The sequence below is a fragment of the Onychostruthus taczanowskii genome, unplaced genomic scaffold, assembly GCF_017590055.1.
Source record: "Onychostruthus taczanowskii isolate IOZ18803 unplaced genomic scaffold, ASM1759005v1 scaffold3, whole genome shotgun sequence".
Classification (NCBI taxonomy): domain Eukaryota; kingdom Metazoa; phylum Chordata; class Aves; order Passeriformes; family Passeridae; genus Onychostruthus; species Onychostruthus taczanowskii.
In genome coordinates, this window is record NW_024500349.1 from 22,373,272 (window position 1) to 22,400,280 (window position 27,009).

Genomic DNA, 27,009 nt, shown 5'->3' on the forward strand with positions numbered 1-27,009 from the left:
CTGAGATTGATAATTGGAAGGATTCAGACTTTCTTGGTTTTCTTTCTCTTCCCCAGTGAGAGGGAGAGAGGGAGGATCTGAGGTGCTGTACTGAAACCTGAAACCTTTGTTTAGTGCTGCAGGTGGAACTCCAGGTTGCTGAGGGGAGGTACAAGAGCAAGGCTTGTTTTCAGTCCTTGGCAAACTCTCAGATTTGATTTCTCTCTGAAAATTAAACTGCAGCTCAGTAGGGATCAGGAGGTTTTTAGTTCATCTAGCTCAGATTTTAATAAAACCCCACATTTCTTTTGACATTATAGATGTCTTGCTCTTTTCAGGAAAAATAGGCAGGGACCACAAAAACACTTAAAAACCCTGATTTTCATTGGGTTGTACAAAACCCCAGAGCCACAGAGAACACTGTGAAGTCCTGGCTGGAGAGAGAGGGATGAAAGGATGGCTTTGGGCTGGGTGGGAGCTCCCAGGGTTTTCCCCAGCATCCAGCAGTTTTTTGCTGATGGAGTGTCCTGTTTTCCCCCAGGGTGGCCCATGTGGGGTTCTGGCTGCTGTCCAAGCCTGTGTCCTGCAGCAGCTGATCTTTGCAGACACCAACAGGAACAAAGACACCCGGTAAGGCCGTGAAACTTCAGGGATTTTGCCTACAGAAGTAAAAAAAAATATATATATAATTTAATTAGAAATAACAATTTTATTATTATTAATTTTATTTCTCTGCTGCAGCCACTCAGGAGCCTTTTGAGTTTGAACTTAGTGAACTTCTTTTTGTTTCAGAGAGACAGAGAGAAAGAAAGCAGCTTCTGATTTACTTGTGTTTGCTTCCCATGGAACTGTAGGAATGTACAAGTTGGTGTCTTATTTGTGTAATTGCTTGTGATTAACCCAAGAACCCCTAGAAAAACCAAACAGCTTGAATTGAGGCCAATGAAAATTATTTAGCCTCGAGGTCCTCATGGAAATTGGATTTCAAACAAAAAAGTAATCAAGGTTTGAAAGACCATCAAGTTCATCCAGTGTTCGGCACTAAGAATCTCAACGGGGTTGAAAAATTAAAGTTGTAGTGATTTTTTTTTTCTTGTAACGGCTTTTGATCATTCCTGTTTAGACTCCTTAATGGAATTTGAATTTATATTCTGTGTATTTTCCACTTGCTTTAAAGGAATTTTGTTAGGTGTTGCTGCTGACAAGGAAATTGCCTGGGCTGCTGTAATAATGATGTGCTTGTCATGTTGCTAAAGGAACATGGGTTACTGAATTAAATTATGGAAAATAATGCCTCAAAAATTACTTTGTTACCAGTTTTCATGTATTTTCCTCTTGTTTTCAATAAGACTTTAAGTCCTTTACAAAAGACAAATTCCACAAAGCCTGCCTGTGCCTTAAAGGAACAAAATGTTTAATAGGGAAAATTAAAAAGGGTTTATGCTGACACCACCTTCTTTTATTTGTGACTTCCATTAGTCTGATTTTGATTTAGCCTGGAGAGAAGCTTTCATGCTGAGATCCTTCATTACCTTACAATATAAAAATGTTCCTCTTGTATTAAATTTTGGCCTTAAATACCCATTTTTCTGCTTGGATGTGTGTAGGAAAATGCTGTGGTGTGTGTTGATATTCCTTAGTGCTGTCTGCCTTACCCTTAATGTAAATTCATTGTTTGGGCCATTTTTCATCAATATTGGAAAGAAACAGGTACCTGTAGAGCATCATTATTTTTCTTCAGCATCCAGGGTGGGAAGTGACAGAAGTTATCCTGCAAAACCTTTAAGATTCTCATTCAGTTTATAATGAGGGCAGATTTTTCAAGGTTCTCATCTACATAAAAGAAAAACCTCAGAAACTTTCTTGCAGGGAACTCAGTGCATACTTAGATTTTATGACCAGGAATCTCCACAGAAGAATTATTTCTGGCTGTGAAAACCAAGAATTCCTTTCAGCTTTGAGGACAGCCTTTGATCATCTGCTCCTTGGTCCCTTTGTGTCTCAGGTCATCCTTAGTGAAAACAGAGATGATAATTTCCCTCTTGCTGCATGGTTCAGAGATCATACATGAAATAAAATTATATGGCACCCAAATAAGTGGATGGAGGCCAGGTTTTTTAAACTGGGTGTCCCAACTTGTGCCATCTCCAACAAATCCTGTTTACTTGGCAGAATTTGCCTCTCCTGTTTTCCTCTTCTTATTATCCACATGGTTTTAAAAGATTTTTGGTTTTTGTCCATGAGATAAACATACTTTTCTTATGCTGTGTTTGCCATGGGCAGAAGCTTTCAGCAGGTAGAAGGAAAGGGAAGTCTCTGAGCTTCAAATGAGAGGATAAATATTCCTTTCTAACTCTAACCTGGATTTTCAAATTATCAACTGCTTCACAGGAAGTGTTTGGTTTCAGGCTTCTTCAGCACTCAAGAAATAATTGTCATGTCTCCTTCTTCCTCTGCTGCCTCTCTCAGACACAGAAATTACTTGTGATTCCCATTAATTTCTGGGTGTCTGTATTAGAACACAGGCAGAGATAACAGAAAGTTGTGATTGTAATTTTTTTTTCACTTGAAAACGCTCACCAATTATTTCCCATATCTCACATCCTTCAGAGAGGGAAACATTCTCTAAATTAGTATTATTTTCAAGGCAGACATTGAACTTGAAAGTCTGTTTAATTTTTTTGATGTTTGGTGTTTCTTGTTTAGTCTTTTGAGTTATTAGATCTTTTACTCAAACAGTGGGAACAGGTTTTGTCCTCATCTCCCATGCTGGTAACACTCAAAAACTGATAAAATCTGAATTTCAAAGACTGCCATTCTTGGAGCCACTAGAGAAAACTCCAGTTATGTTCTTCCCAGGGGCATGGGGTTTTTGGCCACTTCTTCAGTCTCATGGATATTGGGTTTATTCTCAAATCTGACTGTTCTCCACTCTGGGACTTTCAGCCTCCTGGTCCTAAAATGTTTTAGGTCTTGATTTTGGGGCACATGTTGTCTTAAAAAAAAAAATGCAAGCAGCATTTATTGCAGATAGTACTTAGGAGAAAGGTTAGTAGTGGGTAAAAACATCATGGTGTCGATTTGTTTAAAAGGGTTAAAAAGTAAAAACTTCAGAAAGAAACGAAGTATGAATGCCTTTAGAAACTAAAAATCAAGTTTAAAACGTAAAACAATCCTGTTGAAGAATACTGAAAGCTTTATTACAGACTTAGAGATGAAGTAGCTTCTCTTGTCCATTATTTGCCTATATGATATTGTTCCCTGAAGCATTTTCCTGCTTTTTTTTTTCCAAATAATTAAAAATATGTTCTGTGGAAGAGGAACTCTTTCTTTTAGAAGATCAGGGTGTGATAACAGATCTGTGCTTAGCCAGTTCCTGTTGTTGATCATACCTTATTTACTCTTCTCTTGATTTTCATCCATTGCTTTTAATGATAAAACCAGTTTTATTTTAATCATTCCTTATAAATCAGACACTGCCTTAAGTAATGACCTCCTGGAAGTGCAGACTGTGAATTTCATCACCTAAATTCACCTGTGTGACAGGAGCAGTGTCACAGAAGACAGGGACATGGCAAGTTTACAGTTATTTATAACCCTCATTAGGTGCAACATAAACTCATAGAGATCCCCCAAAAAGCAGCACAGAGCTGTTAACACTTGACTTTGGTCAATTGGTGAATTAATTTGGTCAATTTGGTGAATTAATGTCCTTCCAATGCCTGTTTTCCTTCTGACTAGACAAGAAACCCACCCATTGTGCCCAGTTTGTTCTGCAGCAATCTAAAGAGAATTCTTCTCCCTACAGCTCCCTTCGCTGGGTCTGATTATCTCCAGAAGTCCAAAGCACTTTCTTAAATGCCTGAAATGAGGTTTCTCCTCAGAGGATGGTTCCAGGAAGCCCAGTGGTGACATCTGTGGCCTCTCCCTGTGCAGGTGCTGAGCAGCCTCAGCGCAGGGTGTGCCCTGGCTGCTCTCGTGCTCTCTCCTTCCCAGGGAAAGGTGGGGTTCAGCTCTACCTTCACCCCTGCAACGTCTCCCCAGTGACAATGCCTCTTCAACTCACAGCATTTTTGGCCATCCAGGTTGTCTCTTTCTCAGCTGTAGAAGAGCTGAGGCACCTAAATAAAGATTTTATTGACGCAGCTCACCGGAGGCTTGTTATTAACCATGATAAAACTCTCTCTAAAGATGCTGGTGTTCTTTTAAGGACAAACCTGCCCTGAATCTGGTTTCCCTCACATTTTGCTGCTTTCTCTCTCCTTTATTTCCTGGACTGCAGTTGTCTCCAGCCCTCAGAAGCTCACAGGACCAAGTGCCTCTCCCTGGCTCTCGCTGACATTCTGTGGCGTGCGGGGGGCCACGAGAAAGCCCTGGTGGCACTGTGAGTAGGAGAAGCACTTTTAGTCACTGTACACTGCCCTTGCACCTCTATCTGTCCCAAATCTACCTGATTTACAATAGAAATTATTTGTAAGCTGCATTTATGCCACCTAAAGCAGCCTAAGGGGCAATGCATAATGTAATTTCTGCTGCCCCAGCAGCTGGGACAGAATAGGCAAAACACTTTGAAGCTGCTGTGAAAGATCCTGGATCTTTATTTGATTGATGGATTGGATTTATTTGATTGTAGGGATCCTCCAAAATCATCTTATTAAGAGTTATTTTTCCAGATGCAGCATTCTGCTGCTGTATTGCAGGATATTCCATTATGGCTGGAATTAAGCTCCTTTTGCTGTGTAGCCTGCTTGGTTTATGCAATGCAATTAGGCTGCTTGTACACAAACCATCCAACTTTTAGATCCTTAGCTTTGGCTGCACTGGAACCTAAAGGACATTTTTAAGTGAGTCAGATTTTGTGGTCATAATTAATTTCCTTTATTAAATCAACTAAAATAGCTGCAAAATAACAGAGAGGCCTTGGGACACAGAAATCCTTCATAAACCTGAAATAGAAGCAGCAAAATCAAAGACATTTCAAATGATATTTCACATATTTTACATCTCAAACCTGCTTCCTCTGTGATGTTTTACATATGTTCTTCTGCTTGTTTGAATGTCATTACTCTAACAATATTTTTCAATAAAAACTGTCATTAACATCTTAAACTTATATTTATCCTCTTTCTTTTTATGGAGAAACTTGTAATTCATGTTAGACTGAGAGAGCACAGCACAGATAAAGTGTTTGTTTCACTGATAGAAGTTTGATTTGCAGTGTAAACTTATTTACAAGAAATCTTTTTTTAAAAAGTCATTAAAAATAATAATAATGCAAATCTTTGGCACATCATTCAGCTGATATAACATGTTGATTTCTCTTTAATGCCATTTTCTTCCTTTTAACATGAGTTTTGTCTGAATATCCCCTTCAGGCCATCAGGAAGACAGCAGTTCACTCCCACAGGGAAATACAAGGCAGATGGAATCCTAGAAACTGTAAGGCTCTGTGTGACTCCCATGCTCCAGATCCTCTTTCTTGCTTTCCCTGTTTCAGTTCAATCAATCTGATTTCTGTTGCTCTCCTAATGTTTTAAAATCAGATTAGTTACGATCCAAAACCCAAGAGGAAATAAAATCCCATAGCCTGCCTGGCTCTGAGTTGTCCCAGTGGCTGTGGGCAGTTGGGTTTTCTGGAATCCTTTTCTTTTAATCTTTATTTACCTTCCAAACCTAAAAACTCTGCCTGCTTTTAATGACACACACTAAAAATCAAAGTGGCCCCCTCCAATTGACCATGAGCATGAAAAGGCTCTATTTTCTTCTTGTCTTACACCGAATTCTTTGCCTTTTTTCCCCACTCCAGAAGCTCCAAGTGGCAGAACACTTTCCAGTTATGCCTTGTTTCCATCTGAGGCTCTCTGATGGCTTTGCAAGCAGCGCTGCCTCCAGCTAGGCTTTAGCGGTTGCAGGAAATGTTTTTGGCCTCCTAAACGGGGGAATGGATGTCTCCAAAAATCTGAGGATGGAAAAAAAGGCAAAGAGTATTGAAGTGAGGGCCTGGATCTGTGAGCTCTCCTGGATTTGGTGTTAAATAGGAATACTCACATTCTCTGGGTGTGGTGAATGCCTCACCACAAAGGTTCAAACCCCTGAGCCTCCTGCCAATCCTGTGTCTTCTAAAGCTGCACTATTCCTCTGTCCTAGGGATTGTTTTTCATTGCACAGACATTCTTAAAATTGAATCAAAGCTTCTGTTCAAGAAATTTAAAAATCATCAAAAAGCAGCATTGAAAAATTCAGGATATATCACGTTTTGAGGTGTAATTCTATGAAAAGTGACAACAGTAAGAGTTAGATTTCATTAGGTCTTTATTTCTTTTTGTTAGTTCAGATCTTTCCAGGCAGTTTGGAAGTTTTGACTACTTCATTTCAGCTTTCAGGTTATAAAATGGAGTTACTGTTTTTGAAGTCACCATTTTTCCTTCTTGTATTTCTTCCCAGCTAATGCTTCACAGTGCCACAAGATATGAGGACCTGATTGTATTTCTACAGCAGAATATTCACCAGGTATTCTGTTTAATTATATATCAATTTAACAAATTATGGTTCAGCTGGCAGTCTTTGTATCTGTTACTCTCACACAGTGTGTTCTGAACTGTTTCTGCCACTCCATGGACATGTTTTGCATTTTAACAAACACAGCAACAAATTCAGCTTTAGCAGAAATCACAGCAATTCCTTCTGCCTTCAGTTCCATTTGCATTTCTGGAGAACTGGGCAAAAAAATTTTATACACAGCAAACAAAATAGAACCAAAATCCTAGACAAACAAACAAAATAACACCAAACTAACACCTTTTCTTTTTCAGTTTGAAATTGGTCCCTATGGCTGCATCCTCCTCACTGTGTCTGTCATCTTATCAAGATCCATCAACCTGTGAGTGCCTCTCTAGCCTTGTTTCATAAACTGCAAAGTGAGCTGGGAAAAGGAGAAAAATCCATGGTGTGCTTCAATCTCTGGCCTTTGTAATCTGTCCTGGTGTTTGCCCTGATAAATATGGGGGTGTTGTGCAGATTCACCCACCTAATCTTGGCTTTTCTTGTATACGCACACTTGTGTGTGTGTATAATTATATATATATATCTATGTTTATATGTATATGTTAGTGGTCAGTCCACCACATCTGACATCAAATGCTCCATCTAAACATTATGTATCATGTCTGAACATGTTTTTTGTTCTCTCTACCTTGACAGCTCAAGCAAGACTTATTTAAAGGGTTATTTATTTCATATAATTCTGGTGTCTTAGGTAGGGGGGAATAACCTGTGATGACTTCCCCAGTCTCTGCCAGTGATAAAAGGAAAATCCAGAATAAAATGGGTGAGGCAGCTCATTTTTAGGTAGCTGTAGGGAATGTATGACAGATCTGCTGTCAGTTTATTGCTGTCGTGAATATTCTGATTTTAACTCATGGGAAGTCCTCATAACCTCTTTAAAAACTCCCTGAGGCTTGCCCAGGCCCAGTGGCATTTAACTGAGTTTTTACACAGGCTGAAGGTGTTTCTGTGATGCTGTGAGTGTCAGTGGGTCGGGATACAAAGCCAAATTTTCACGGATGTGAAAAGCCCCAGGAGCAAGGGGAAGCTGCTCCCTGCCAGTTTGCAATAAACAAGTGACAGGGAGAGAGCAGCTGCACTTGAAAGCAGCACGAGGCTGATTTATGGAAGCTTTTATTTCTTACAGCTCTGCATTGTTTTCGGCAAAAAAAGAGCAACTTAGTCCAAATTTGAGATCCACAATCAGTTGCTCACCTGCTGGGATCCCAGCAAGGGTTTGCAGATTGAGTTTTTTTTTTCGTTTTATTGTAATTTCTTCCTTTCTTTTGCTTATAGTAACACTACAGCCCTTGGCTTGACTCCACTTTTGTACTCTAACACAAATTATGTGATAATTTCAGGGCACATGCCATTTATTCTCATTTTTCTGAGCTGGTTACAACAGAGAGGTTCAGATTAGTAAAGTCACTTGTGCAAGTAATGATCTGTAGGTTCATAATTGCTGCTGTCTGCACTGCTTTGCTTGCTATAAAATGATAAATTTTCTTTAATCATTTAAGCAAGGATATATTCTCCCTCATCACCTCCCAGTTCCTACCAGCTGGATTATGACAAGGCCAATCAATCATCTGTGTTTTTATTTGTGGGAGCTGTGTCTAAAGTGAACATGACAATTTCTTTGGGTGACTGTTTGCGTTTTAAACTATCTAAATATTTTTACAGATCTGATCCAGAATTTCAGAAGGGTTTATGAAGTGCAGTTCTGTTTTGAGGAATTGCCATGATTTTCTCACAAAACTTCTTTTTAAAGTACTGTTTCTCCTCTAGCTTGTACTGTGTAAGACACTGCATTAGTACCGCTTTTTACAAGAAATAGGAATTTTTCTGGTTTTAAACACAATGAAAAGTGGTTTTAGACCTTTGCACAATTTATTTTTAGAAGTGCAAACTGAATTTTGTTTATGTAATTTTCAGCAATCGATTTAGCTGCCTATGTTACCTTGCTTCTCTTAGGATATTAAAAATATCAAGACAAATAACTCAGTGCTGATATCCTCAAGAAATATGTACCATTCAGAGAGTGTTACCAGCATGGTAAGCAATTATTTACATAACTGGCATAGTTCTGGATGAACAGCTGAAGACAAACAAGAGTTGGTTTAGATAATGGAATTTCAGCCAGTAATAGATCTCCCTGGGATTGTTCTGCCCCAATTTTTTTTTTTTTTTTTTTTTTTTTTTTTTTTTTTTTACAGAAAAATCAGCAGGTTTTTCAACAGAAAACTCCATGGAAGTTTCAGTTGTCTGGACTTTTGTGTGCATATTGCGCTGAAAAGAAAAAAAGATTATTTCATTTTAGTTGAGGAGCTGACAGCAGTTAGATTTTTCCAAATTTGAGTGTAATTATCTGTCTTAATGATCTTTATTGCCCAGAGAGGTTGTGGACTCCTCATCCCTGGAAGTGTCCAAGGCCAGGCTGGAGCACCCTGGGACAGTGGAAGGTGTCCCTGCCCATGGCAGAGGTGGCACTTTGGGCTTTAAGGTCCCTCCCAGCCCAAACCACTCCAGGATTCAATGAATTATTTACTTTCTATGTAAATATTTGCATTTAGGCCTTTAAACTCCAAAAAAGAGAAAAAACCCCATGATTAACTTGACTTATTTTGGATGTCTAATTTAAAATGACATAAATAATCTCAGGAAGTGCTTGGTTATCTCCCCCATAAAGTGAGAAAATCTAAATAACCTATTCATAAAGACATTTTACACTGTAAATATCAAGTTGTGAAATGAAATCTGCTTTTTAGTGATAGGTCAATGAAAAATGGGAGATTAAATGTTAATAATGGAGAGCATTATACATGACAAAAACACTCTTACAACTGTACTCACCTAGTGATGGGCTTTAAATAGGCTGTTACCAAAAAAGGAGAGAAATTCTAGCACCACCACTAAAAATTGAATTATCTGAACACATCAGTTTAATTTTCTGTGATAGACAAGAGATAAATCATGTGTTGAGAGTTGAGAACAGAATAAAAACACATTAATGGATTCATATAAATATATGATCTTCCATATTTTACCTTGCTTGTAGTCCTGTCTCTCCAGGCCAATAAAGTCACATTAGTACTAGAATAAAGTGGAAGACAAAAACAACAAAAACAAAGTTTCCCTTTAATTTGCACAGATTAAAAAAAAATCTTTTTTCTTCACCAATAAAGAGGAATAAGTTGGAAGTAGTAAAAATTCAGGCACTCATGACAAGGTTAAATACATTATTCCTCAGAGTCCAAAATCTTGGGTGCTCTCAGGGTAGAGCTCAGGCTTTGATGTAAAACAAGCATAATTCTAATTTTTTTCCACAGCATAAATTACTTTCAGTACTGGGAGATGAGGAGGCCAAAAGTATCAAGAGGTTCAAATAAATTTAGAGCAATTAATGGAAGGTGCAAGCTCCAGCATCCCTAAACCCCTGGCCTTGATGCTATCCCCATGTCCCCCATTTTTGTGTTCTGCCTTGATGTTTCCAGCTGCTTTTGCTGCTTTTTTGGTCCAGCTCCATAATTTTTACATTGTTGCAGATCTTCCCCTGCAAATGGAAATTCCAGCTTTCAGCCAGGTCTGCTGGGCAGTTGTTCTAAGATCACTGGCAATCTGAAGCATTTTTATTTCAGGGGGACGCATGCCAGGAAATGCAGGAGTTTGTGCTGCTTTGTAGATTTTGGGTAATGAGTTTTTCATGCTCTGAGCACTAATGATCATCACTGCCTGAGCTGATAACAAATGGCCAGAGAGAAGTGAGAATTCCTGAGGAAGTTGCTGAGAACGCGTTGTTGCTTCTGGTACAGGAAGGAATTCTGGTTCCTAACAATTGTTACCTGTTTTTTTTTTAATTTTAATTTGTTGTTTTGTTTTTTTTTTTTTAACAACTAGCAAAAAATTTTTTGAAAAAGTCATATTATAGCTGCTCAAGGGACTAATCTTTCTGAGTGTGCAAGGTGTGTGCTGGGATCTTCATGCTTATAACAGTTACAGGATATTTTCCATGCATGGGAGAGGGAATGAGCTCAAAAGTTGGGCTGGAAGCCCCCACTGAGCCTCATCACTGAGTGCAGGGAAGTTGTGAATATTCAGGAGTGTTTTTAATGCCAACTCAAGTGATCCCTACAGTCTGACTGTGTGGATTCATGATCACAAAAATGTTTTGTTATAAGCTCTTTTAAGACTAAGCTATCTAATTAAGAAATGACACAGATTATTTCCTTTTTTAACCCAATAACTGATCCCTCGAAGCCTGCAATGTGGACTTTTCTGCCCAATTACAAAACATCACTCAAACCTATGAAGAAGAAGGAAGAAGAAGGTAAAGAGGAACAACTTGCCTCTGCCCTAAAATTTCTATCTTGCTTCGTATTTATTTCTATATTCTAAAACCCCAAACTCTAAGTTTTCCACCCTGTGATATTACACACTTCTAACCAACCACACACCCATAATCCCAGTGCTGTCAATCAATTTTGGAAGCCTTCTCCACAGCCTCAGGTCAAATGCAGTGTTCTCTTGTGGGTCAGTGCCTTTAAGCACAGAAAGTTTAAACTTCTCAGCATCCATGGTTCCAGCATGACTGAATTTCCAGCCTGCAGTGGGACTGCAGCACTGCTTTCTCTGCTGGATGCTGCCTCATCCTCCCCAACCCCTGGTCCCTTCCTTGCTGTGCTTACTCGTGCAAAGCCATTCCTGGAGTGGGATGTGGCTCCTTTGGATGCACTCACAGGATCCTCAGCTTTCTTTAAATTCCAACTCCTGACCAGCCCTGTTCCCACATTTTTCCTCATCACTGCAATAACTTGTTGTTATTTTTAAGACAATACAAAACAACACACTCCATTTCTAGAAGGCTTCAAAGTTTTTATTCTAGCATGCATGCTTTTTATGCATTCTTAAAAAACTCCTAAGTTTATGCTTTATACTTTTGGTCACGAGAGACAAAGTGCTCATTGGAACAGGCAGTTGCAGGTTTCTCTTAGCTTTATACTTTTGGTCATGAGAGACAAACAAAGTGCTCATTGGAACAGGCAGTTGCAGGTTTCTCTTATTTATTTATCCTCCTTTCTTTCTTGGTTTCTGTGTCAACGACCTTGGTAGAAAATTCTTTCAGGGGTTAACATGGATCCTCTTACCCAGCTTCTCTCTGGCTCACAGAAGTCACTGTAAAACCTCCTCCACAATAACTTAACTGCATAAAATCATCATTACTGGAACCCAGGAGAGCAAAGAACACGTGGAACAAGAAAATTCCTTGGGTGGAAAACCATTTTCAGGCTACCTGGAGACAATGCACAGAGCCTGATCTGAAGCACAGGCTCGTTGTGCTGCTCACAAATCAAAATTCCTCTGTTTGCATCATTTTTGTGGACCTGGGGATTCTTTATCAATTACTGGTAGCAGGTCATGTGTCACTCTCCAGTCAGGATTGGCCACTGGGTGTCTTTTTTTTCATGTTTTCTCTGAGGTGTTGCTGTGAGAATAAGTAAAACAATGGCTTTAGTTGTGGGAAAAATAAAAAAGGAGACTGATTTTGCAAGTCAGGAGGAGGCTGTGTACTTCATTAAGGTTGGCTGCTCATAAACCTTGGAAAATACACGTCAACATCTTCTTCCTTGCTGTGATCCCACAGCTCTATTAATTGCATTTCTGTAGCCCTTACTGCTCCAGAGGAGGGTGTTCAGACCTGTTTCAGAGTTATTTGAGCTGTTCCCATTTTGGTGTTGGGGAATTTTGGTTGTTTGGAGTTGGTGTTTTTGTGCATTTCATTATTTGATTTATTTATTTCAATAGCCAGTGTGCATTTCAAAAGCCAGTTGTTATTGTCACATTATGACTCCTTATCAGTGTAGGATTTCTCACACCCAATAACTCTGTCCTTGATTATTACCAATTTATCTCCTTCTCTGAAATCTCTTAATGAGCAGTTGTTCACTTGAGGGAATCAAATTATTAAAATTATGTTATTCTGTGCACTTATTCTTCATTCCTGTCGTACTATTTTACCTAACTGGAGAAGTTAAATCTCTTTAATCTGCCATTCTGCTCCATCTTTGAAATAAAAACATACAGAAGCACCAAATCAGGTTAAATGTTGCCCATTATTATGCCCTTTGCCATGGTTAAATATATCTGTTTATCATCTTGGGTTTCCCTCTGTAATCATTTATCTGGTTGCAAGCAATCCTACAAGAATCTTCCTCTTCTGGCCCATTGGCAAACTATATATTTTTTTATATATATAATTTTAACAGTTCTGTCTGCCTTACTCATCAAGAGAAGTTTTTATTTTATTAGTTTTTATTCTATTTCTATTCTAGTTATTATTTTTAGTAGCAGGAAATGATCATTACTGCAGTAATAATTTTTTTTTTTCTGTATCCTTTCCTATATCCTTTCTGTATCATTTACTGTAAAATAACCTCAATTCTGACACATTACTGGACTTTAAATCTCTTTCAGGACTTCGAAAAGGAAAGTGATGGCTCATGAGCTGTGGGTGGAACAAAGGGTCCCCCACCCTCAATCCACTTTCCTTTGCTGACACCTTTTCCTGTGCCAGAGCCAGTCTCTAATTTGGAGTTCCCCTGAGACTCACCTTCTCTCCTGATGCTGAAGAAAAGCTCTCTGTGAAATATCCTCTTGGCTGGGCCAGGGGAAAAATTCCAATTCCAGCTTCTCATGAGGGTTCCCATCACTTGGGGCACTCTCAGCTCTTGATGGAAGTAGGTTTTCCTGTGAGCCAGTTTTCTGGGAAAACCTTTTTAAAGGTAGTTTCCCCTCCACTTGAGGGTGCCTGGGAGAGCAGCAGCAGGGGGAAGTTGTATCTGGGAGCAGTTTGCACTCAGGGCTTGCAGTTATGTAACATAAATAGATGTCATCGTGGTTTTTTACAGCTTTTGGTGTTTGAAAAACACAGGGAAGCTGCTGGTTTTGAGGGGAAACAGCTGCCAATTATGTTACAGTGCTAAAAAAACAAGGAGCTGGACACAAAAAAAATATTTAAAAAATGTATTTGAGAAATCTCATAGCTCCCCAAGAGCCATTTGTGATGTTTCAGCATGAGAAAGTCAGGTTAGATTTACCAGGAGCAGGGGGAGGAGCAAATAGGAGAGAATTTGTGGGATCCAGACCTTGGTGGGGAAAAATTGATTTTTTTTTTTTTTTGGGGTGAATGAACTTCTGTGCCTCCTGCTCAATGGGTTGCATGCAATTCCTAATTTTAAGGATCTTCCCTTCCTTTGAGGTTCTGTTGTGGGAATTGGGCAGAGGCCCTTGTAGCCAAAATGTTCACTGGGCGAGAGCTGCTGGTAACATGAATCAATTAATAAATGCAGAATAATGAATGCAGCTGCTGAAGGTAATAAAGAAGAGAGTTTGCTTGAAGGAATTTAATGTTTTTCCTTCAAAAAAAAAAAAAAGGCAAGAGTACAGGGATGATCAGTGACAGCCTTAGCAATATTTGTGGGAGGATGTGAGAGCAAGATTTGAAACTTTGTGCTTTCAAAAAGGGAATAGATTGATGTGTGAAATGTCACTTCCTAATAATGCTTGAGAGAGAGGGGACCCAGGGACAAAAGGTGGTGGGAAAAGGGGGTTTGGAAGACACAGGAAAGGAGAGTAGGGTCTCACTCTAGAGAAACGTGTAGGATTTGCCAAATAAAATGTGAATATAAGGAAGCTATTTAACACTGTAAATAAGGAATGTGACCCAAGTGGAAATGTGACCACAAAGGCAAAGAAGAGGAAAGGTTGGATTAGGTTTGAGGGTGTTTGCTGCACTGGAGGACAGGGAACAAAGGTTAGTGGTAAAGAAAAATGAGTAAATGAGACTCAGCTGAGAAAAAAAGGGGCAGAATGAAGAAGACAAAGATGTTTTTATGCTGGTTTTGTTCGTTATCTTGATAGGTGAGGGATTGGGGAACTGGGAAACAATGCCAAAAATAATAAATGGGGGAAACTGTGGAGTTTGCCCACTAATTGAGACATGTGACTCCTGTTTCCCTGGTCAGGAAATTCAGGAATTTCAGCTGTGTCACCAGCTGGGTTCACAGAACAGAAGTGGAGAACTAGAGACTGAGTGACAGCAAGTTTGGTGTGGATGTGCAGCAGGAAGGTCACTTGTGGGAATAAAAACAGATTGCTCCCCTGAAACATCCAGCCAGCCCCCTGTGGAACTGGTCAGGATAAATCAAAAAGCTGAGGGACTGAAGAAAGAGAAGATTACTAGCTCATTCTCTGGGGAGTTTCCTGACTTCTTGAAATAGTGCAGAGGAATGAGAAAAGTGTGGTGAGCAACAACCTTCTCTGTCATCAGTGGTCTGAGTCCTGGTGTTGGAAAATGGAGAAAAAATGTGGTTCAGATGAGGTCAGACGTGAGGAAATGAAACAACAAATTATTTCCTTATCTTATTAATACAAAGATATCAGGAAAAGATGTGAGGTTTCTGTGAAGAGTGGAGGTGGCTGATACCAGGAATAATGTAAAGAATGCTCCAGGTCTAAAATGTTATTCTGCCTTTCAGTAAGGAGAGCAGCAGGTGCAAAGCCAGCATGGCTGGTTGGAGTTCATGCATAATAACTGCATCAAATTTGTGGCAGGTGGAATTTAACCTGAAAAAGTGATGATGGCTACACAATGGGAAGGAAAAAATACACCGAATTCCTAAATTTATTCAGCACTTTCAAGCTTTCTCTTGCTGTGCCAGACTTTATGAATGGACCCGATCCTAAAAGCTTACCTTTGTCATGTCTTATTTAAATATAGAGTAACTTGACTTGCAGTTATAGAAGCAAATGGAGAATTGGTAGTTAAACTAAAAAAACCCCAAAAAATAAAAAAAAGAGAATAAAATTAGTTAATGGGGACCTAATAAGAGCTTTTTATTTGATATGTCAAATGAAAAATCATTTATTAATGTGAAAATAACACATCTTTTAAGAATTCTAAAGGTGATGAAGAAAGGGACTCAGAAAAGTGTTGTTAGCATGGGCAAGGTGACTGATGGAGTTTGTCAATGATCAGTCTGGGATTAAAATGTTTTATTCCCCACATTAATATCAGTGATGAAGAGGGAGGTGGGGACTCATGTGATGGTCAGAGAATCTGATTTTATTGTGGACTACAAATGCTTATATACTGTTCTAGGAAGGCTAGTGATGTTTACTACATGATTTAAAACATGATTGGGTTAAAGGTCACATAAACAAACTTAGACATTTTAAACATCTCCTGCTTGCAGAAGTCTTGATGTAATTTTCTTTTTTCCAGTAAATCCGTCTGATTTGATTTCTTACAATCTTGATTTAGTCCTCAAAGTTCTGTTTGCTCTTGCCAAAGCATCCTGTTACCAAATCTCTTATGCTTATAAAGTCTAAAGTACTCTCTGCTTTGTGTACCCCAACATCTCCCCCTTCTTTTTTCCACCAAAACCACTCTTATAATGGCCTTACTAATTAATCTCTGCACACATTGAAAGGTATCATGATTAATACAACTATTATCAAAAATTATCACATACCTATCTTAAAAAGAATCTTTTAGTTCAAAAACTACAGCCATTAAAAGCCTCAGACTTGATCTTTAAAAATTAAAAACATTCCTGATGGCAGATGCAGGGGGGCATCACTGGATTTAGAAAGGCTACCAGAATTAAAACTGCATCAGAAGGTTTGATTCTTATACACAGGGCTGATGGGGAAAAACTTTTTAAAAGTTTTAGACTGATTCCTTCCTGTGTATTTAAAAAAAAAAATCCAATTTCACAGAACCCAGGAGCTCTAATTCTTGGGCTTCCAAGGGTGTTTCAGGAAGGTAAGGGGCCAAATTTGGTTTGATTTGATTGCAAAATTTTTAATGCAAATATTAGTGCAAAATTCTGGAGGAGCTGTATTTCCCCCCCCCCCCCCCCCCCTTTTTTTTTTTTTTTTTTTTTTTTTTTTTTTTTTTTTTTTTTTTTTTCTTAAACATTTGGGATACTGAGATGGAAGAAGGGAGTGGTGTGCTGCTGAAGTGACCTGATGACTGAAAAGCTGAAAGGCCCTGTCAATACAGAGGACAAATCGTGCTGTAAAAGAGTTGGCTCAGCCTCCTGATGAGGGCAATAAAAAAGGAATTTATTTTCACTACAGAAAGTGCAAGGTTTTGTAAACAGAGCCCTGCTCACTACTGTCCTGGGGGGTTCATCAGCTGTGAATGGCAGGATGAGGAGCAGCAGAGCACACAGTGCCTCTGAGCCAGCAGTAAAAAATAGCCTTGGATCTGCTCTGAGGGTGTATCAGAATAGTTTTAGGAGGTGTAGAAATGTTAATGGATTGTGCAAGGCACTGATGTGTCCTTAGAGAAACACCATGGCAGGCTGGGTTCACACAGTAAATCTGAGGGAAGTGTAGGAAAAGCACAGACCAGGGAAGAAGGACTTTGTTTCATCAATTGTTCTAAAAGAACAAAAGTTTTTATGTTTTCTAGCCTTAAAAAAAGCAAATTTTGAGGTGGGATGTAACTGTTTCCTAAAAACTGGGATGGTGGTGGTTGTAAATAAACAAGGAAGGCAGGGAAAGTGATTTAATTTAAAGATCAGTGTTAGTAGAGAGAGAAAGTGCATCTGTAAACCTCATCAGAGTGTGACCAGATTCCAGGGGCCTGAGCTACCACTGAGAAGAGCATGGAAAGCTGAGAAAACAACCAAGAAATGTGAATTTCTGTGAAAGAGAGTAACTGGGATGGCTGGGTTTTACCTGCCACAGGCAGAGAACATCATCTTCTCTTCTCCCTCTCCACAATTCTGCTTTATCCCAGTGTGGTGTGTGGCTGTAATCCATGCCAGGGCTGATATAAACATGGAATATTCTTCTGGGGACAACCTAGATTTGTGGGTTTAGCTGCCCCTTGGTTCCATAGGACTGCTCCTGTAGGATCAAGGAAAGGTTCTGCAAGCCTTGATAGGGAAAAGACAGGAAACTCTCTTAACAAATGCAGTGAAGGATCATTCTGCTGGAATATTCTCCATGTTTCCAGCAGTAATCCCAGGATTTCCCAAGCTGCCAGGTCACTGAGTTTATTAGCCCTTGATGAAACCTGCCCTCCGCGAATTTCTCTAAACCCTTTAATCCATTTGGCCTCCACAACGCCTGTGGCAATGCAGAAATGTGTTTTGTGAAAGAATTTTTCCTTTTTTTCTTTTTACGAATTTCTCTAAACTCTTTAATCCGTTTGGCCTCCACAACCCCTGTGGCAATGCAGAAATGTGTTTTGTGAAAGAATTTTTCCTTTTTTTCTTTTTTTTTCCCTTGAATTTCCCATTAAGTTTAAGGAGTGGTGCTGAATTCAAGTTTTGAAAAGTAGTGAGGAAATTTTCCTTAATCATCTCCTTGCCTTGGAGTCCAGCAGTTGTGTCCTGATGGAGTGAAATGATCCTGGTCTCTGCAGCCTCTTCCCACAGGAAAACTGCTCCAGTTCTTTAAATCTCCTTCCTTCTGACCATCAGAAATTCCTCTGACCCTACAATATCTAAATGCTCAGATTCCATTGAGCTAAAATCTGTAGTAAGCTAACTTAGAGAAATTGAACTTTTAATTGGTTTGTCCAGTTGAGGAGTCTTCTTCAAAGAATGGCTTCAGGGTGTTTTTATTTCTCTATCAACCTTATTTCTCACTTCCCAGCTTTTCATGTAAAAAAATTAAAAATTAGACTCAGTCTGTCTTCAGTGCCAGAATATTTGTGATTTATCCCTCCAGTCCTTGGTATTTAGAAGTTTGATGGCTGTGGCCAGGTTGTGGCAGGCTCCTTTTACTGTGTTCATCAGATGGAGAAAAGGAATTTTCCTGAAGTTTCTTCCTCTACTTTGCAAATTACCTGAGCAAGGTCATCTAAATTTCCTTCAGGATGTACCAGTTTCTCTCCATGTACACAAATTAAAAAAATTCCAGAGGGAATTTTCATCTTTAGATGTGTGTTCATCTTTAGATATAAAAAATCAGTGATATGAACCCTGCCCTGCAGTGATTGATCAGCTTTTTCATCTTTCCAACCATGTTTTTTCCCTTTTTCCTTTCCTTTAGAGAATCAAAGCATTTCAGAAAGTATTTTTTTTAAATTTTATTTTAGGGAAATAAAGGATATTGATTAAAAGACTGCAGAGGTGTGGAAGAATTAAGTATGATTCTACTACAAAATGGAGCAGTAACAAATAAATTGTCAGATTTTGGCCAAATTTTAGCAGGTTACTTTCACACATTCAGATTATTCAGGGTCAATATAGTGAGACAGATACAGTTTTAATATCTTTGCTTGTTCTGTCTCACTCAGGAGGATGTTGCATTCAGTCAGAAAGATAATTTCTTTAAAAAAATGAAATAGTGGGTTGAACATGCCAATAGATTAATCATTTTTCCCAGCAGATCTATCCCTGTGAAATATAAATACTTCCCATATTCTGTCAGCACTGCGGAGCAGCAGAGCTGATGAATTAACCTGCAGACCATTTTAAGAACTTTGTGAAATTAGCAGGTATGTGGCAAAAGTGATAAATAAAGAATGAAGCCACTTCCTTGCTTCCCCTGGTCTGAATCCCAAACAATATTTTATTTTTGCGTTTTTAGGGAGGCTCTTCCCTTCTTGTTTGGACATTCATTTGAAACCTTTGCCATGTGCCAGTATTAAAAAAAAAAAAAGAAGAAATATTCTGGAACATTTACACAATAAAGCAGTCACCCATCCTGTCATTTTCCATATCCCCATTGTAATTATTTGAAATCCTTATGCTTGAAGATGAGTTTTTTCTCCCTTCCAGCCCCAAATCTATTTTGGGAGTAGACTTGTAATTGTGTGTTTGTTAATGTGACTGTCTGTTGCCATGAACAAAGTGAGGTCACCAATTTTCTGTGGCAGCTTTGCCTCAGAGTTCAGGACTGTGAACCAGCCAGCACTTACTGAAATGCACTCTTTTTTCTTTTATACTATTTTATTATTTTATATTATTTCTCTTTTATATTATTTTATTTTGTTATCAAGCCACATGATATCTATGGCATGAACTGACTCACATTGTGATAGTCTGGGATTATTCCTATTACAGTTTGTATGGGACATTTGTATTCAATATATAATTATTTTCCATTGAAGACTTGTCAAGAATTTTTCTGGAAGTAAATTGAGAGTAAATATATGTCAAGCATTTGAAAAACATTTATTTCACTTAGTTTTTGCTAAGAAAAAGTTCATCTGATTACAGGTTATGTTATATTGGAGATTCCAGTGCTGAAAAATTTATATTTTGGATTTGTATTTATGCACTTTTAAAACTTTATTGAATCCATGCTGATCACTGAAGTGTATTTTATCAATGCGCCATCAGTACTAAGGTTTATAATGACATTAAAGTTTCTTCTTTCAAATGGTTGTTTTGTCCATCTGGCTTTAGCTTTTAGATTTTTTTTTTTCTATTTTTATATCCCAGAATGGATTGATTTCTAGGCAGATTTCTAATAACTGTCTGGAAGTCAGCAAATGGTGTCAGTATGGCTGTGACAATTCAGAGCAGTCAAAGGTTGGCTCAGAACATCTGTCCACATTTAGTACTTAACATCCTCTATAAACACATTAATTATAACTTGAAACCAACAGTTACAACCAGGCTGAAGATAAACACAGATTCACCAACAGAAGCATGGAGAGGAAATTAATTTATAATATATAAAGATATTTTCTGGAAGGACTTTCAGGCATCCCTGCCTTAAACCCAGCAGCATTAAAAACCATGAAAATATAGGTATAATTCACACCAGCTGTATTTTGGTGATTTCTGTCATGAGGAGATTTCTCCAGATGCCGTAAATTAAGTTTTTACTCTGAAGCCACCTTACAGATCTTTTGGTTTCACCACATAATGTTATTCATTTTGTGTGATAATAATGTGAGAAAAATGTTTGCTTGCATGAGGACTGAAAGGACAGTGAAGCCTCAGGATAAGAGCTCACAATTACTCTTTTTTTGGGGAGAAAAAAGGGTTTAATACAAATAATTTTTAAAAGAAGAGCTCAGAGTGAATAAACCATGCGGAGCTGAGTTTTGCCATGCTGTTTAAATTCTGTGAGCATGTTAAAACACTTTAACACTTATTCACTTTCTGTACATATTTTGGAATCCAAACTGTCTTCCCTGGTTTCATGCAGGCATAAAGCACATCACACACATTACAACTAAAACTAAAAACCAAGCTGGGAGATTTACAAGTGACCTGAAATTTAGCAAATTCTCATTGTCGACCTTTGGATTTGTGTCAGCACAGGGAATAATTTCTGCTGAAAACTGCATATGCAACACATGCTTGATTTAAAATCTTTATGCAGGAGAGTCAAAAAAATCAGTATCTTGCTTTCTGCCTGGATAATTTTTTTTTTTTAAATAGATTTTATAATATTACCAGGAGAGACAAACCCCACTGTTCTGCTCGAGCAGCCAACATTCTCCTACCCATCTCTCCAGCTGGGATATGAGCTATCACAACACTGGAAAATAGTGATAATACAGCACAAGAAAGGAATATTTACCATGAACACTGTTGCTTTTTAGTGTCTGTTTACTGATCTGTGATTCTGTTACAGCAGCACGTGGCGTGTTGGGCTGTAAATTAAAAAGGAATTCAGGGAGTGAAGCCTTAAATCGTTGTATGATGGTCACTGGGATTATTAAAAGGCTCCTGGCTTCAAATTAATGGGTTTTCTTTCTGTTCTAAAGTGATTTAAAAATTACAAATGGAAAATTCCACGCTGGGGGAGTCATATATAAGTGATAATGATTTATAGATTATGTCTGCATTGACATCTGATAGCCAGCACAGCAGAACGAACGGACACTTCAGATTTGAGTGTCCCAAACGAACATCTCCGCACCGCGGCAGAAAACACCCACAGAATTGTGGCCATCTGATATATTTACAAACCACGAGGTGCACTTGCACCTGAAACACCACAAACACACCTGCAGAGAGGCCGGGGAGCCTTTGGCAGGTGGGAAGAGGAGCCCCAGGCGCGTGGAGCAGAGGTGTAAATCCCGCGTGGAGCGGAGGTGTAAATCCCGCGGCCGCGCGCCTGACGTCGGTTTCCTCAGCAGCGGGGCTGATGGCGAAGGCAGATGTTGTGCTTCTTGTGCAGGAGCTGAGATCCACCTCCAGACTCCCAGATTGTTTGTGCCTACAGATGGAATTAGAGCTTCCTGCCATTGTGTGTGGCGTATGTCCCCTCGTCCCCGACTGACGCATGTTGGACATTCTGCCCGCGGCGCTGGCGAGATGAGGCTGTTGCTAAAACTGAAAAATGGCCAAAATCCAAAGATTTTTATCATCCCATCCATGCCTTGCAGTGGTGCACGAGGGAGTTTTCCATGTCACGGGCACACTTTCCCCAGCCTTTCCTTTGATTTCACACGAGCAAGAGACGTCAGTGGCACTTTGTTATGTCTGACACTGACTTGTGAATTGTCTTTAAGATATGTATTTTTAAAAGGGATGGAATATGTTTTTACCAAAGGGATAAAATGCGTTTTTCAAAACGGGAATCGTGGTTCCGTGACTTTTTTCTTAATTATTTTAAATACTTCTAGGGCAGTAAACCTCAAAATTGTATGTTACATTCAAAGAAATCCTGTGAGAAAATAATTATCTAAAGTTTAGGAATTGTGATTCCATGACTTTGGCTTTCTTTAAATTATTTTAAATACTTTTAGGGCGGTAAACTTTGAAATTATACGTTACATTCAAGGAAATCCTATGAGAAAATAATTACCTAAAGTTTGGGAACTGTGATTCCACAACTGACTTTCTTTCAATTATTTTAAATACTTTTAGGGCTGTAAACCTCAAAATTATGTTACCTTCTGATTTTGGCATCCAAAGAAATCCTGTGAGAAAATAATTATCTAATGTGTGGGAATTGTGATTCCATGACTGTGACTTTTCCAAAATTATTTTAAATACTTTTAGGGTTGTAAACCTCAAAATTATATGTTACATTCTGATTTTGTCATTCAAAGAAAACCTATGAAAATATAGTTATCTGAAGTTTGTGATGAGGACAGGAAATGTCCTGACTTTTTACTTAATAAATAGATTTTTAATGGAGCATGTGTGTCAATGTTAAGGGGAGATTTTCAGCTAGCTTTACCCTGACCACATCAATTCAACTCCTGATTTGTCAGAAACAAAATATTTTCATTTTAAAACAAAATTAATTGTGCCAATTGTCGAAAAACATGGATATTTGTATGCATAGATTTGGCAAGTCAAATGGGAATGAGGAGCCTGGATATGTGTAGAATACCTAAATTTTAATTGATCATTATTCAGGCATTCTCTCCACCTCAGTATCAATATCAAAATAAGGATGGAGTCAAAACAATTGAGATCAACATATTGAATACTGAAGGAAAATAGCTTTTTTATGACCCATAGAATTAATCAGTTGGTTTTATTGCCACAACTCCCCCAGAACATTGATTTTCCTCAAACCTAGATTAAACATTTATTCATGTATAAAATAATGTTTGCAATTCCATTATATCTGCAGAATAAAAAATGATCACAGTTACAATCTTTATGGTTTAGGCCATCAACCAATCACTAATTCAGTAATTCCAGGAGTTATGAGATAGTGAACTTAGTTTGGGGACACATTACTCCATAATTATGGGCAATGCAGTTTCACTGACTTTTCTCTTTGGTGTCACAACATATAATTAGGGGCCACACAGCACCATTATAAACGTGTGCACCTAGAGGGTTTTGGTTTTTTTTTTTTTTTTTTTTCTTTTTTTCATGGACAATGTAGTGTGTAGATTGTATGGATATATTACAAGTATTTATGATAGGAGCAGCAAACAGCAGATCTTATCTGAGTACTGGAATGTGTTGCACAGGTACTTTGTGGAGTTTGTCTCCTTAGAGAGATTCAGAAACCACCCAGATGTGGATGGAAAAAAATTGGCTACAGGTACCAGACATGGGGTGGTCAAAGGGACCTCCAGAGGTCCCTTCCAACCTCGCCCATTCTGTGATTCTGTCACACAAACAGTGCAGCAATTCTAATTTCTAAAATTCTGATGGTGACAATGACTTATTTCCTTCTCTACAGTTGTTTCCTTCAAGCTCTATCAAACTTTGCTTCCCACAGGTTTAGTTGAGATGTTATTTTTTTTTTTTTGCCATGTAAAAAATCACCTTGTAAGGACTCAAAAAATGCAAGGCTATATTTATGGTTGGGAAACAGTTTGGTTTTGTTTTTCAGTAAGATTTAGAGATGTTAGGCCTAGTGAAAAGATGCAGTTGTATTGAAATTTAATTGATTTTACATTTGTGTTTTCCTCTTCAGGGTGCGCAATGACTTCGATGTGCTCACAAACCGCCTGATCGGCAGCCACGGCTACTGCACCCAGGTGAGCTAAAGGTCCAGTTTTGGGGATGTCCTGTGCCTCTGCTGTGAACTGACCTCTGGGAAGAGATGGATTTCTTATTTTTCAGTCATAAAGTCATGGAATCACAGAATGGTTTGGGTTAGAAGGGACCTTAAAGCTTATCTTGTTCCAACCCTTCCAACCTTCCCCTCTCCCAGCTTGCTCCAAGCCCCATCCAGCCTGTTCTTGAACATTTCCAGGGATGGGAATCCACATCCTCTCAGGTCAACTTGTGCCTGGGCCTCACCACCCTCTCAGAAAAGAATTTCTTCTTAATATCAGCTAAACCTACACTCTTTCAGCTGAAGGCCATTCCCCCTTGTCCCATCATTCCATGCCCTTGTGAAAAGTCCCTCTGCAGCTCTTTTGCAGCCCTTTTAGGTATGGGGGAAAAAATGATTTATGAAAATAAATTGGTGGACATTTATGCTATAAAATCTCCACCAATTTCCTTTTGTTTTTTTTCCCTTATTCCCATATTATCAAGCACCTTCATCCTTTTTTCTTTTTCCTCGAGTCTTGGCTCATTGTTGTCTTTGCTTTCAGAGGTTCTGCTTTGCAGGCTGGTTTTTTGGCCTGCATGTGCCTGTACCTGTGTGTCCATGTCCTCTCATCTGCCTCTTTGGGACTCCTTGGTTGATTTCAGTGCTGAGATATTGCTGTGTTCCCTCCCTGCCCTCCAGAAAGGTGCCTGAGGTTCCATGTCTGATCCTACAGCTCCTCAGTGATCCCAGGATCCCATCTCTTGCCCTTCTGGCTGCCAAAGGCAAGCTTCATGCTCCTCTCTTGTTGCTAGAGGACTTTTGTGCTGTGACCAGACAATGATTCCTCAAGAAGGTGGTGGACCATCAGTGATGGTGAATAAGAAGTGCTAAAAATATTATTAAAAGCTTATAAACTCTGGGGAATCCTTCAGGAGAAACACAGAGCTGTAATTGTGTGCAGTGTTTTTAAAACTGTCTTAAAACTGTTCTGTTCAGTTCTAAACTGGCCGTACCAGAGTTATTCATGTCTTTGGGCATGGTAATTTGCAGTATTTTTTTTTTCTGGAAACTTTCTCTTTGTAATTTCCCCTCCTGGTTTTAGCCATATGTTATTTATTAATAGCAAGCTGGTTCATTGCTGCAGCACAGTCTGCTGTTAGCTCTGCTTTCATGCACCCCAGCTGGTCCTGGTGGGATGTTAGCTGAGAAAAATATCGCATATCTCTGTTCTTGAACTTCAGGCACACTCACATGTGCAAATGCCACCCACCCTCTCACAGGTGTTTAGCCTCTGACACACCCCTGCTTCAACTGGAGAGGAAATAATAAATAACAATAATCAATAAAATAATCAAAAATAATTAATATCAGTAGGAAATATCAATATCTTGGTAATCAGGGTCCATATGGGTAAATGTCTTACTGAAGGAGACTTAATTTCATCCAGAAATAATCAGTGAGAAAGAATCATAATTTAACAAATCTTATCCTTATACAAAATACATCACTAAGCACATATAGAAATGTCATGTAGTACTGGACAGGCTTTGAGTTTATATAATTCATGCTGTACTTTTCGTTGTAGAGGAGAAGGGAAACCAAAATATTTTCATTAAAAAAACCCCAAAACAACACTTACATGAGGTGTTTGAGAGTTGGATGTGAGAGTAAATAAATTATCAGCAGTTTGCATCCAGAAGGATGAAAATTGAAAACTCCTCTAATATTTGGACTTCAGCAAAGCTTTCATTACTGTCTCTCACAGCATCCTGATGCCTTTAGAAGGCTGACCTAGAACAGAGGCTGGACAGAGTTAAAGAATAACAAAAGGTTCAACCCACAGATGGGAAAGTTTTTTCCCCCAGAGGGTGCTGGCACTGCCCAGGCTCCCAGGGAGTGGTCACAGCCCCAAGGCTGCCAGAGCTGCAGGAGGATTTAGACAAAGCTGTCAGGAACTGGGTGGGATTGTTGGGGTGTCTTGCAGGTCCAGGAGCTGGACTGGATGATACTTGTGGGTCTCTTCCAACACAGGATATTCTATGATTTTATAATTTCCTCATTTTACTTTGGGAGACTTTGACCAAAATATCTGGAATCTTCTTATAATCCATTTTAATCCTAACCATAAACCTAAAGCCAGTCCATAAACTGGGGGTCATGTACATGTGTAACTTCACATCAATTCTGAATCAGTCTTGTGCTGATCAACTACTGTTTGGTTTTTGTTTACTTTGTTTTGGTTTTTTTTTCCTTTATTTCAAACATGTCCCAAACAGGAATTGGTGAACTTGCTTTTGACTGGCAAAGCTGTGTCCAATGTTTTCAACAATGTGATTGAGCTGGACTCTGGGAATGGCAATATCACCATTTTGAAAGGCATCACAAGTCGCAGTGATATTGGTTTGCTGTCCCTGTTTGAGCACTATGATGTCTGTCAGGTATGCTTTCCATTAAAAATGTAATTAAAAAGAAAACAATTGCTTTTAAGATCAGCTTGGAGTAAGTAAAGCAGCAGAGAAATTACTGGCTTGGTTCAGTTTGTCTTTTCTGTGCTGTAGTGGTGGTTCTGTTACCAGTAAAAAAAAATTAAAGACAATTAAAATAGCTGTTAATGCAATGGAATTGTTCAATTTAATTGCTTTTGATAGTCATATTTCAATTGCAGTCATAATGAAATTTAAAAGATAGATTAAAACTTTCAAAGGGGTGACAAGTATTAATTTACTTCAGGAAAAACCTGTGTAAGGATTTCACTAGTTCTCCATCAACAGGAGGACATCTTTCCTGAAGACACATTCTGTCATAAACAGCAAATCTTGTGTTTGATCCAGGAATATTATTTGAAATTCTCTTGCTTTTGTTAGATACTTGTAGCAGCCCCACCTGCATTTGCAGCAGCAGCACCTCTGTAAATTTTGAAAGTGATTACCAAAGGATGTGTTTTTACTGATCTGATATCAATGTGTGACTGAAAACAAAGCTTGATTTTAACTCCTTCCCATGTGGCTGAAGTCAGCTACATTCTCCTGCTACTGGCAAACTACAGAT

At 38.7% G+C, this 27,009-nt stretch overlaps 1 protein-coding gene and 1 long non-coding RNA gene across 3 annotated transcripts in view; one reads left to right on the top strand and one right to left on the bottom strand.

The window, feature by feature from the left end:
• Window positions 1-27,009, top strand: part of MINDY4 (MINDY lysine 48 deubiquitinase 4) — a 70,471-nt gene that overhangs the window by 24,886 nt on the left and 18,576 nt on the right. For both annotated transcript variants that reach the window (XM_041408912.1, XM_041408911.1), the window contains exons 9-15: window positions 521-609; window positions 4,262-4,363; window positions 5,355-5,418; window positions 6,424-6,489; window positions 6,792-6,859; window positions 23,896-23,959; window positions 26,238-26,399. In XM_041408912.1, the coding sequence (XP_041264846.1) occupies window positions 521-609; window positions 4,262-4,363; window positions 5,355-5,418; window positions 6,424-6,489; window positions 6,792-6,859; window positions 23,896-23,959; window positions 26,238-26,399 (615 nt within the window). The remainder of the gene's footprint in view (window positions 1-520; window positions 610-4,261; window positions 4,364-5,354; window positions 5,419-6,423; window positions 6,490-6,791; window positions 6,860-23,895; window positions 23,960-26,237; window positions 26,400-27,009) is intronic.
• On the bottom strand, window positions 8,700-13,478 carry LOC121338195. The gene is made up of 3 exons (XR_005952995.1): window positions 13,130-13,478; window positions 9,570-9,615; window positions 8,700-8,811 (listed from the first exon to the last, which is right to left on the bottom strand). It is a non-coding gene; the product is annotated as an uncharacterized LOC121338195 (long non-coding RNA).